The sequence below is a fragment of the Musca autumnalis genome, unplaced genomic scaffold (genome assembly GCF_047663935.1).
Source record: "Musca autumnalis isolate F117 unplaced genomic scaffold, ASM4766393v1 scaffold_1, whole genome shotgun sequence".
Taxonomy (NCBI): domain Eukaryota; kingdom Metazoa; phylum Arthropoda; class Insecta; order Diptera; family Muscidae; genus Musca; species Musca autumnalis.
Window position 1 is genome coordinate 298,599,854 of NW_027411644.1, and position 13,844 is coordinate 298,613,697.

The 13,844-nt window shown below is 33.2% G+C and overlaps 1 protein-coding gene across 26 annotated transcripts in view; it reads right to left on the bottom strand.

The window, feature by feature from the left end:
* cher (filamin A protein cher) overlaps positions 1-13,844 on the bottom strand; it is a 261,724-nt gene that overhangs the window by 36,832 nt on the left and 211,048 nt on the right. For 14 of the 26 annotated variants that reach the window (XM_073961896.1, XM_073961898.1, XM_073961894.1 and 11 more), the window contains 2 exons: positions 13,639-13,668; positions 13,356-13,461 (listed from right to left, as the gene is read on the bottom strand). In XM_073961896.1, coding sequence (XP_073817997.1) covers positions 13,356-13,461; positions 13,639-13,668 — 136 coding nt within the window. The remainder of the gene's footprint in view (positions 1-13,355; positions 13,462-13,638; positions 13,669-13,844) is intronic. The other 12 variants (XM_073961907.1, XM_073961905.1, XM_073961925.1 and 9 more) reach the window with 1 other exon arrangement.

Below are 13,844 nucleotides of genomic sequence, written 5' to 3' on the forward strand. Positions count from 1 at the left end.
GTAGACCACCAGATTTCCTCTGAACACCGCACATTCGACAATCATGATTTTCGCTCGCCAAATACCAGCTGGTCGAATACTCCAAGTGAGATCCAGCAAAGACGACGGGATTAGCAAATGGACGTGATGAGCTTAGTCGTCTTGCCAAACCCAGTGACCCCAGAGTCAGGGAGCTGACATCGGAAGTTAATAGGTTGGTCGGTGAGCATAAGTGAAACAAGAGGTAAACTCTTCTAAAAAGTTTCAACATTGAAGCCGAAATAAGTGAATTGTGGGAAACGAAACCGAAAAGGTGCCCAAGTCATTTCAATCGACAGTTTGTTGAGTACCCCAGGAGTGGCAGGGCGAAGAGAAAAGTATTACGTCGCATTAGATCTCTTCCTGCCGAGGATGGACCACCACATTTTACAATGGATGATGGTGCGAATATCGTGAGGAACGCTAAATCATACAAAGCATTGAGCCCTGATGAAATCTCCATGGTAATGCTGAAACAACTGGATGAGCCGATTATATCACCTGTCGCTAGTCAACCACATCGTTTCCGAAGTCTGCAAAATTGGCAGGGTGGTCCCGCTACCGAAGGCAGGCAAGTGGGAAAATATTTTTTAAAAAATCCACGCCACCCAAAGTTGGTTGGAAAATATTTTTTAAAAAATCCACGCCACCCAAAGTTGGTTGGAAAATATTTTTTAAAAAATCCACGCCACCCAAAGTTGGTTGGAAAATATTTTTTAAAAAATCCACGCCACCCAAAGTTGGTTGGAAAATATTTTTTAAAAAATCCACGCCACCCAAAGTGGGTTGGAAAATATTTTTTAAAAAATCCACGCCTCTGCAGGTTAGTCGGAAAATATATATTTTTTTAAATCCAATCTGAGGGATAAATGAAAAAATATTTTTTTAAAAAATCCACGCCTCTGCAGGTTAGTCGGAAAATATATATTTTTTAAATCCAATCTGAGGGATAAATGAAAAAATATTTTTTTAAAAAAACCACGCCTCTGCAGGTTAGTCGGAAAATATATATTTTTTTAAATCCAATCTGAGGGATAAATGAAAAAATATTTTTTTAATAAAACCCACGCCTCTGAAGGTTAATTGGAAAAATATTTTTAAAAATCCACACCTCTGAAGGTTAGTTGGAAAAATATATTTTTAAAAATCCACGCTTCTGAAGGTTAGTTGGAAAAATATTTTTAAAAATCCACACCTGTCAAGGTTTGTTGGAAAAATATTTTTAAAAAAATCCACGCCCCTGAAGGTCATTTGGAAAATATTTTGAAACAAATCCACGCCAAAGAAGGTGAGTTGGAAAAATATTTTTTAAAAAAATCCACGCTTCTGGAGAATATATGAAAAATATCTTTTAAAAAAAATCTACGCCTCTTTAGGATAAATGAAAAAATATTTTTTAGGACAAATGAAAAAGTATTTTTTAAAAAACCTACGACTCTGAACTTTATTTGGAAACATATTTTTTAAAAAAATACACGCTTCGGAAGGTTAGTCGGAAACATATTTTTTAAAAAATACACGCCTCGGAAGGTTAGTCGGAAACATATTTTATTAAAAAAATCCACACCTCTGAAGGTTAGTTGGGAAAATATTTTTTTTTAAAGAAATCCACTTCTCTGAAGGTTAGTTGAAAAAATATTTTTAAAAATCCACGCTTCTGAAAGTTGGTTGGAAAAATACTTTTAAAAATCCACACATCAGAATGTTACTTGGAAAAATATTTTTAAAAATCCACACCTCTGAAGGATAATTGGAAAAATATTTTTAAAAATCCACACCTCTGAAGGATAATTGGAAAAATATTTTTAAAAAAATCCACGCCCCTGGAGGTCCTTTGGAAAATATTTTTAAAAATCCACACCTCTGAAGGTTAGTTAGAAAAATATTTTTAAAAAAATCCACGCCCCTGGAGGTCCTTTGGAAAATATTTTTAAAAAAAATCCACGCCATTGAAGGCGAGTTAGAAAAATATTTAAAAAAAATCCACGCCTCAGAAGGATAAATGAAAAAATATTTTGTAAAAAAATCTACGCCTCTAAAGGATAAATGAACAAATATTTTTTAGGATAAATGAAAAAATATTTTTAAAAAAAATCTACGCCTCTAAAGGATAAATGAACAAATATTTTTTAAAAAAACTACGCCTCTGAAGTTTATTTGGAAACATATTTTTTAAAATAAGTCCAAGCCTCTGAAGGTTAGTTGGAAAAACATTTTTTTTTAAAAACCCACGCTTTTATTGAAAAATCCACGCCTCTAAAAATAACCATAGCCCTTTTTATATTGTAAGAATACCACAGGATTTTTTGAGAATAAAATTATAGCTTTGTAACAAAGACCTCAAATATCACTAAAACCGTTAGCGGGGTTGGAATAGTGGCCCTTGGCATTGCAACATTTCGAGACCCAAATCACAGGAAATATTGGTTTCCCCTATCAAAAGAAAACAATAATGTTCTAGTCATGATTACAATGATTAAACGCTTTTCAAGTTCTTGGATAGACTGAGTTGCTCAATTTCTCTAAAAATATAATTTTTGTTAAAATGATTTTCAAAAAGCCATATTGAGTACATGATAGGTGTCACTACTCAACATTTTTTCTGCAAATCCATATTGAGTATTTGGTGGTGTATGACAAGCGTCAATACTCATACGCTCCAAAGCCAGAACAAACTCGTATTCACTTATAGTGAAGTTGGCTGGCTTATCCTCGTTGGTAAAATTGTGACAATTCAAAGTAGCCTAAGGTGTTTGTTCGTATTCACTTATAGTGAAGTTGGCTGGCTTACCCTCGTTAGTAAAATTGTGACAAACACTGTCTTGCCATCAGCAAATCCATCTTGCCACAGTATCTAATTTTTGGAGTCATACATTTTGATAGTTGGACGATACCAGACATTTTAGTTGTTCACAGTAGGACTTTTTTTAAAGCTTTTGAGTCATTATGTCAGGACTCATGCAGTTGCCACGAAAAAAAACTTGCCGGATCTTTGAAATCTAAAAAGGTCTATATCGGACAACATATCAAATTTTAAACGATATTCGAGGCTAGTTTTGAAATTTTCACCGAAGGTTCTTTTTTTCGAATTAAGATCCCTTTGCTTTGTAAAGGAGTTACTTGGTCCATCTCTTGTTCAGCCAAGTGGTGTAACACCACGACCAATTGCGTTGGCTTGACCTTAGTGCCAAAGGTTCTTCTTGTGGTCCTTTTTACAGCGATGTAAATTTTTTCTTTAGCAAATTCATTTTTCTGACAAATTGGTCCAATAGCTGGTTGACAACTAAAATAGCTGGTGGTCAATTCCTGACCAGTAAATCACAGCGGCGTTTGCGAATGCTCGCAAGCATTTGGGCTATGAAAAAATCTTCTCCGCAAATGTGTCACTCCTTTGCGACTTAAATAGCGGTCAAAGGGGATGTGGGGCAATCCAACAAACATAAAATATTGGAAAATCTTCATTCAGTCCTTTTTAATTTTGAATCTGAAACCTTTATTTATTTCCTTTTAGTCCCTATGAGCGCATGATTAATATTATTAGGCAGCGTATACGTCACACATCATATACTTAAGCCCATCACACATGTGTCTACTAGACCCCAATAAAGTAACATTTTCCCAATTTGTTCCACTTATCACCAATAAAAATAAAGCCCCGAAATTATATACAACAAAAACACAAAACAAACATACGAAAAATTATTCGTATTTTCTGTTGGGGTTATAATTTTAGATTGAAAACCACAAAATTTATTGGTATTTGTGTGTGATCAACATGCAATTGGCGCAAATCAATCAAATTTTTTCCTCATCTTCGTTTTATTTTTTTTCTCTTGAATGCGAACAAAAATTTTGATTTGAATATTTTTAAACTGTTTGAATATTATGAACTGATCAGCATGAAAATCATCTGAAGAAAAAAAATATATTTGCCCGGAGGTAAGAAAATCAACGTAAAAGAAAGAGCCCTCCCCCCTTCCTTGTAAGTCATAATGTAAAATGTTGTGAACATTTATTTAGTTTGCTGTCAGCGTTGATGATGATGATGATGATGATGATGCAGTGCTGCTTAATAGCTACTGCAGGTAAATGTATTGTTGGTTTTGTTGTCAGTCAAGGAAACACAAATAAAAAACTATGAATGAAATGCTTCATTAAATTTAGATCACAAATAGAAAAAATGAAAAGAAAGGTAAATCGGAGGAAAACAATGAAAAAGAAATAAAATACAATTTGTTTAGGTCATTGACAGTACACCCTGTAAAACATCCGGGGTTGATAAATTGTAATAATTCGTATAATTTCTGTAAAAAATAGAAATTTTGGTAAAACGCTTTCGTTTCAGCATATTGTGTATATGGTGGCGTATGACAAGTGTCACTACTCATACGGTTCGTAGTCAGGACAAAGCTATATCGAGTATGTGGTAGCGTATGACAATCGTCACTACTCATACGCTCCAAAGATAGAACAAAGTAGTGTTTACCCCACAAACTACACATAATAAAGATAACTAACTGGCTGACCCTCGTTAGTAAAATTGTCACAAAATCAAAGCTTGCCTTTGTAGTCAGTCATGGAAACAAAGCGAAAAAAAACTATGAATGAAATGCTATTGACAGTATACCAAGTTAAAAATTCTGGGTTGATAAATTGTAATAATTCGCACAATTTCTGTAAAAAATACACCTTATTATGTATATGGTGATGTATGATAAGCGTCACTACTCATACGCTCTATAGTCCCGAAAAATAAACATTTACCCTCCAAAGCCATATTGAGTATTTGGTGGCGTATGGTTAGCCTCACTACTCATACGCTCCAAAGATAGAACAAATTAGTATTTACCTCACAAACCACACATAATAAGGCTCGCTGGCTGACCCTCGTTAGTAAAATTGTGACAAATCAAAGCTGCCTACATAACATTGTCTTTAGCCAACGCCAATTGCTAATGAAAAATCAATGCAACAAATGTTTTTTTTTTTGCTTGGCGAAAAAAGTCATTTAGGAAAGACACATCATTTAAAGTAAACCATCATCAAAAGAAATTGGGCGCTTTAAAAGAAAAGTCACTATCGTGCTGCGGTATATCGCTGTATGTGTAAGCGAGTATGCCTCACAAAGAATATTTTTATTAGAAAACATTTCATATGGAATTTATGTGTGTACTGGGGCGGACGATGATGGTCGGCCTGGTCGTTACGCTGCACAGAGGACGAAATCATTGATCTAGCGGCGCGAAAGTCAAAAAATCAAAGTATAAAATTGCGAAATGTTTTCCATTATATCGATTACAGACACTCTGCTGACTAAGATTTTGTTTTTACTTTTTTGTTGTTGTAAATATTCACTCAGTTATTCAGTGTCAAGTGCAAGAAATTTTGACGGATCAGATTTTAATAAAATTGTTGCTAAAAACCTGATCTCATATTTGTTTAATTGTTAAATAAATTCGTAATAAAACTAAACAAAGTTTATTTTTTATTGATAGGGGAGGGTTTAAGTTAACTTAAAATAAAATGTTTGGGGCCTGAAGTTACATAGTTATAAAGCAATAAATTTTCAAAAATTATTATTTTTTGTATGTTTTTAGTGCAATATAGTTTTGTTGGATGGAGCGTAACTACAAAGGTCCACCGAGGTTCGGTCCAGTTATTTTTTTAATAATTAAATTGGACTCCCTAGATTCCGAATAACCAAAATTTAGCTGCAAATAGCTGCAAATCTTGCTGATAAATGGTATTGAAAAATAGCTTAAATCCTCAAAATACCCAAAATCTGTCGGTACGGTTATATGGGGGCTATATCAAAATGTAGACCTATGTTCGAAATTTTTGTTGGAGAATTTTTGTGTCAACTGGGAACCCCAAATACCAAATTACACCTAATTTGGTCGGAAAATGTAGCTTTAAATCCCCAAACTACTGAAAGTCGGGAGGTACCGTAAAAGGGGCATATACCCAAACGTGGACCTATCTCCACAATTGTTGGTGGAAAGGTTTAGTGATCACTAGGAACCCTAAGTACCAAATTACAACTAATTTGGAAGGAAAAGGTGGCTTAAATCCTCAAAATATCGAATATCAGGAAGTACCGTTATATGGGCGATATACCAAAATATTTGCCTATGTTGTTCATATTTAGTCCGTAATTGCCCACAGACACAGATTGAGTTTGTGCAAAATTTCAGAAAGATATCTTCATTCGTTTCCAAGTTATTAATTTCGCGCCGGTAGATCAGTGGTTTCGACCACTGTGCGCTGGTGTGATTTTAAAACTTGTCGTTGTTGTTGTGACAATGTGGCATCATCCACTTTATCAGGCAGTTGCCAATTTTTCGTTGATTTTCAACTATGTTAATAGTTTTTGTAAGCATGTAACGCATGTGTTTTATCCATCAAACAGCGACAACAACAATTTTAGTTTGCAGTTCAAAAAAGAATATATTTAAATTAAAATGAATGATTGTTTGGCGGGTGGCAATGGAAAGAAGTCAGAGGAATGGAATTTGCAACAGGCTGCTATGACAAAAAATTCCCATAAATCATAAATTTAATTAAGTCGTTTATATTTGTAAATGTGTATTTATATGCATTTGCTTGTTTGTGTCTTTTTGGCAAACAACAATAATAACAATAATAATGACAAATAGGTTTGCGAATACAACCACGACAACCAACAGCATGATTTCTATTCATATGTTTTATTTATTGAGAATTTATGGATAAATACCACGGTACATTCATTATTGACATGTAGACAGTTGTGACCGATCTATAATTGGAATAAATAATACATGTGTAGATATGTATGTACTCGTACATATGTGAAATTGCGTACCCAAATTTCTTTGTTGAAATATACACAAAGAAATCTTGCGCCAAAAAACTTGGTAGCGTATAAGTATGATATTACTTATACGCACCATGGCTTTTAGTAAGTACAAAAAATCCCAATAATTTTAAAGTTCTTTAATCGAAAAAAATTTTATTTACTTATTTTGAAATGTGAGCATTGGAAGGCAACAATTTATTGTGTTGTGCATTTCGCATAGAAACTTTAAACGCGTGTTTCTCGAAATTACATTTTTGAAGTCGGAGCCAACGATAGCTTTGAAACGAATTGACCGATCTTCATATGGTTTGGAGAGTTCATGAAATACTTAAAAAGCTTGTCTTTACAAAACGCTTTTACAAAAAATGGTTTCGCAGATAGCCACAAGACTATGCAATATTTTTCAACAACAAAATTCTAAAAGTAGTATAAGACGTGCTCTTTCAGATGAAAGAAAGAACTACTTAAAAATATTGGTAGTTTCTTTGGAAAAAAATAGGGATAACCCCTTAAGAAAAATCTTTAAATTTTCAGATGTTTGTGTGCTAGGTATCATCTAAACAGTGGGCCTAATTCTTCCACTAACCAACACAGTCTTCATCTAAAAAGTAACCATAATCCTTCTTATATTGAAAGAATATCACTTAGCCATAAGAGTACGCCTCTACAACGTTTACAAATCGTTCAACTTTATTACGAGTGTGTTTCGAGCCTAATTTTGTTTAGTGATGAGGCACATTTCTGGCTTTATAGGAATGGGGGAAAACATCAGACGTGCCATTCGAACGTTTCCAGTCGAATAGCTTGAACGAGTCATTGAAAATTGGACTCAACGGATGGACCGTCTGAGACGCAGCCCCGGCCTATATTTATTAGACATAATCTGCCGAAAATAAATGTTCTTTCAAATAATAAACATTCCCCATTCTATTAGATTTGTCTGTGTTTTTTTTTTCTTTAAAGAAAGTAGGAACCTCTAAATGGATCACCCTTTACTAGTAAAAACTTGAATGCAATTGGTGGTTGAGAGAGTGCCCCTTAGCATTGCGACATTTGGGCACCCATATCACAGGAAAAATTGGTTTCCCCTATTAAGAGAAATTTATAATGTTGTAATGATAATTACAACGACTAACCGCTATTCAAATTCATGGATGGACTGAGTTGCTTAATTTCTCTAAAAATATTATTTTTGTTTAAATGCTGCTTATAAAAGCCATATTGAGGCGTATGATAAGCTTCACTACTCATACGCTCCCTAATTGTGGAGAAAAAACATTTACCTGCAAAGCCATATTGAGTATTTGGTGGCGTATGACAAGCGTCAATACTCATACGCACCAAAGATAGAACAAATTAGTATTTAACCCCAAAAACCACCCATAATAAGGCTAGCTGGCAGACCGTCCTTGTAAAATTGTGAAAAATCAAAGCTGGCTACATAACACTGCTTTTCCACCACCAAGATCATCTTTGAACTTTATCTAATTTCGGGGAGCCATTCCTTTCGATATTTATGGAGTCCACCAGCCATTTTAGTTGGTCACCATAGGATTTTTTTAGAGCTTTAGAATCATTATGTCAGGACGCATGGACTTACCCACGAAAAAAAATGTAACATTGTAATTAAAAACATAAAGACAATCTTTAATGAAAATTTCAAAATAGTCCTCTGGCTGCTCGCAACTGCATTTAATCGCAAATTATTAACTTATGTTTGTAGTCCGGTCAAAATAGACATGCGTATAAGGGGGAAATAGCAAAAATCCCCACAAAGCTGAATTTTGCTGGAGAGCTAGGGTTGGCCATTAGAAGCAACGTCCTAAAAGTCCCATGTGTGCAAAACAAGTTATTTGGGGTCAAAGGTTATTTTTGGAGGCATTATTCAGTTTTTTTTTAATTTTTCTCAAAAACGGTAATACTAAGCAAAAGCCCGCTAAAGTAAAAGTTGTAGATTCAATAATTGTCTACAAGATTGGTCCTTACGATTCTTAAAATAGACTTACCATTTTCGAGATATCTTGATCTAAAGGTCAAATAAAAAATTAGCCGCAAAAGTACATTATGAGGTGAAACGGTTAAAGTAACGACACTATGTGCTAGATACTTCCGTAAGCTTTCAAACGATATCCACTTTGCTGTAATCGGTTCAGTAGAACCGGGTCTAACCCGGTTTTTAAATGTGGTCTTTCGGGTCTAATAACCGGAGAACCGGATCCGCAACCGTTGAAAATTATACATTTCCGTAATCAGCGCAACAAACCCTACCTTCGGACAAAACTTGAAAGAAAATCGGAGAGTTTTCGTTGGGGTCGTTCCCGTTGGGCTTTCGATTATACATGTGGGTTAAATGGGCTATTTTTGCATAAAATGACTCTAACATTGAATAACTCTACTAAACACACTCCGATTTTGTTGGATTTTTTTTTTTAAGAAGATAGCTATAATTTCTCTCTTCAAGAAAATATATATTTTTTGGGGGGACAGACCCGATTACTTCGCTTATTTTAGCCGGTTCGTCTGAATATGTGCATATTTCCCTTATAAGTGCATAAAACTCATGGGTTTTTTAGAACAGCTATATCTAAAGAATGGTTCCTTCTGAGAAAAAAATTATAAGGGTCAAACTTGTAGATAATTTTTCTGTCTACAATATTTACTTTAGTCACTTTTTGATTAGATCAACCGTTTTCAAAAAATAAATTCGAAAACCTAAAAACCCATAAATTTTGACCTTTGACCCCGAATAATTTTTTTTGCACACATGGGATCGATGGGGACTTTTAGGACATTGCTTCTAATGGCAAACCCTAGCTCTCCACCAAAATTCAGCTTTGTGGGAATTTTTGCTATTTCAATGTCTATTTTTTTTATTTATTATTCAAGCCAATAGAGAATAAAAATTCCGTGAGGAATTTGTTCTCCTTCCCCAATTTCATTTATGCCCAAAAAGAAAATATTTTTTTTAGATTCGGCGAGAATATTTCATAATTAAGTGATTCTAGTAGTTTGCAAATATTGATTTAAAAAACAATTTCACTTTTTAAATTTTTTCCCTACTCGAACGTCATCTATGTTTGGACAAAATATTACGAGATCGTTTGGACCAAAATCGGTTGATCTGTTTGAGAGTTATGGTGTGCACCAGAAAGACAGACGTCACCAAGGGAGAAATCGAATCCAATTTGTCTGAATCGGATTTCATTCGAGCATACATTGGACCAAAACCATTAAGGAGCCTCAATTTCTGAGAACAAAAACCCCGCCAGGGATCAGAAAAGCAATGTCCTGGAAGCTGAAGTAAGGCAACTAGCATATGACGTAACCATTTCGGAGAATGCTAGTGTTGCAATCCAGACCGATGAAATCTCGCACAGAAACAGAAGAAGTTGATATCTTCAAAACCCGATTAGTAAGAGCTAATTTATATTAATCCCTTTTATTTTTTTTTGTGTAATAATATTTTCTATTGCAAAGTCAAAATGCAATAAACAATTTTAGATTTACATGCGTGAGTTAGGACACCCTTTGAGTAAAATATCTACATTTCCCTTTTTTAATGCAATTAGGTTCGGAATAGTGAATAAACTCAATGGCTATGGGTGTGTGGCTAGGATAATGACTGAATCACCCTGTAGCAGTGTTGCATTTACATAATAGATATCATATGACACCGTTTTTGTAAGGTGTCCCAAATCCTACCTACTCATGAGAATAAAATAAACTGAAAAATAAATAATCTAGTACACGAACAGCTCAATTGTCGTAATTTCGATCTGTGCCGAAAAACCAGCACCCAATTTTGGGTGTTTGAATTTGAATTGCGGTTACGATTTTTTTTTTGCAAATTATCAATCTTTTACTTTAAAATGCTTGTCAACCATTACATGATGGTTCAACTTTTGCTGACTTTGATTGAGGAGACCAAACCTTCTTGGCAGGTATCATTTAAGAAGACATAAACCCTTCAAAATCAGTGTAAATATTTTTGGAATCGAACTCCATAGGAACATTCACTTAAAGTTCCATCTGTGCCAAAAATTTAACCATTCTAATTTTAATTTCAAAAATATATCAATCTGACGTTCAAAAGTGTCGGATTTACTAGAGATTTAGGGTTGAAGTCGTATCGTTTTGAACTGTTTATTGGTTGTAGCCCTTCTGGTAATGATTCCAAACCTATAGACGAAGCAAAACTCATGTTATGGGCGGCTTTGTGATTCAAACCAAATAACTAATCATTTTTCGAAGACAGTTTTTGCCGGTTAATTTACAAGATTATGTTTCATATTTTTATATGAGGATGTAGATCCGGTCAAAGACTACCCAAATATTGTATTTTACCAGAATAAATAGTTCAAAAATATATAGTTATTGCCATTTTAAAAATTGAGTGCATATTAAGCATACTCAATTCGAACATACTCACTGAGAGGATTTCTTTGTCTATACAGTTATTAGTCTATGGTTTTAGTGCCCTACTATAATGGCTGTTGTGTATTTAACTTCAATAGATTTAGATTTTATAATGGGAATAGTGAATATAATCAACGGCCGCGGGATAGTGTCTACGATAATCACTGAATCACCCTGTATCAGTAGTGTAATAACGCTTTTGCGTGAAGAATGTCATTTAACACAATTTTCGTTTGAATGGTATTCCAAATCCTACCTACTGATGTTTATCAAATAATCTCAAAAGTAAATAATGAAAAATCCCAATACACCTATACGACAGTTTAGATTTGCTTCGAATTACCTCTTTAATGATTTGTTTAATCGTCTGTGTGGCAAACGACTATTACCCCCAGTTTTTGTAACTTATTTTTGTTCGTTCGTCTATATTCGTAATAATTTAGGCATCCATAGCTTAGCCCACAGATGACATACAGACTTAATTTTTCGTAGATGAGTTCTATATATAGTTAAGAATTCCTCATTTAAAAAGCAGGACTCTACATTTGTGCTAATGTGAGCAAATCGATCTACAAAATTTTACAATTCGTGTGAGAAGAATATTTTTTTTACAAAAACTGGGGGTTAGTGAACCATTAATGTCCTTATAACAATTGCCACTAGTTGAGTTGTGACATTCATGATATGTGACATTCATTATTTATTTGAGCCTTTTTAAAAATTAAATTTTCAAATTACAATTATCACCCAGATGAAAAAGTATAATGAAAAACAAATTAATTTTAAAATTTACATTTTAAATGCTGTAAATCAAAATAAGAACATGTAGCGAACAGAAGACATTTTGAATAATAGGTAGAGACAGTGGTTAAAAGGAGATTAACCTAAATAAGCCGTGTAAAAAAACAATAAATTAAATTCCATTTAATCCAACCAAAGGAACAACGACTTTCAATGCAATGACCTCTTAACACGCGTAACTACACCAAAATGCATAGCATACTTCAGGGGGGTTAAAGTGATTTAATAAATTTTTTGGCAGTTTAAAATGTTATTCATCTTAAAAATGTTTTTTAAAATATAAAACAAGGAAAAACATATGTAAGGTAAATGTTTTGCGATATATTATAGGAGCTAATTGAAAATGCTAAATATACAAATGTCAACAAAAATACAATGAACCGTAGCGACAAATGAGTGACGACTACATGATGTGACACTTTTGTTTTGTCTGTCTGTTTTGGGGAAAACAAATGAAATAATTGGTTTTTAAAAATGTGACACCTTTGTTGTTGATTTTTACAGATTAAAAAAACATGATGTATGGAAATTGATTTTATTGATAATTTTCGGTAAATTAAATTTTACTTTTATGGGTCTTGAATTCGATTTTAAACATTAACTTGACATCAATGGTATATACGTAAAAGTTAAAATATAAATCATTCCGTGGAAAATCACATAGCTCCAAACCATTTACATACTTTGATTGACAGACACAATTTTTAAAGACAGTGGCTTTAGTTTGTAATGCATATAGTTACTTATATAACACGTATAATTTGTAATTTTAATAAGTATATTTTTGACAATGCAAATAAGGTACGAGACTTGGCAAGCTGAATACAATAAACGACAGTAGGGTTGTGTCTAGGATAATGACTGAATTACCCTGTACCAGTGGTGTAATAACGCACTTGTATAATAAGTGTAATGTAACACCGTTTTGCACAAAATAACAACGCTTTGCAGGGTGTCGCAAGTCCTCACTACTATTAAGGATAAAATAAACAAAAAACCTCAATTTTTCGGTATTTCGATTAGCGTCTAATTACGATTGATTTGTTTTTGACTGTGAGGCACATAATTTTATCCGTCAATCTTTAATAACTTTAAAATGTAATATACCAATTTTATAACTTGTAATTTTCATAAAAGTACTTATTAGAATTGCAAGTTATAAACTCTAAATATTATTTCCATTAAAAAAATTGGACAAAAAATTGTCATGGAATGGTTTATATTTGTCACAAACTATAACTATAACTTTTAAATTTAATAAAAAAATGAGTTTTTAACTTACCAACAACGATACCACCGGTAGTCGGTACTGGGAATTTCTCAAATGCTACAGGTCTGAAGTTACTTTCGCCTTTACCGTTGAGCAATTGTTGTTGTTGTTGGGTTGTCTATAATTTGTTTTTTTTTTTGTAAATTAGAAAAAAAAATGAAAAAGAAAAGAAATTTATTAGAAACACGAAAGTAGATTAAATGGTTATTTATACATGTATTGGATAACAACACGTATACAACAACACAAACAATAGGAAAAAATTACAGATTCAAGGGATTTTTTCCATCCTAACCTTTATAAACCCTTGAAACTGAAATTTATTCTATAGAGAAAAAATAAAATATATACAGACATAAAAAAATAATAATTAGTTGCTGTATTGAATATTTATTGTTTATGTTTTTGTAGATGTATATAAATACATTTGAAAAAGTATAACAAATGGAATCTCAGTAATTGAAAATGTTTATAAGAAAATTATTTTCATTTCTCGCGTAG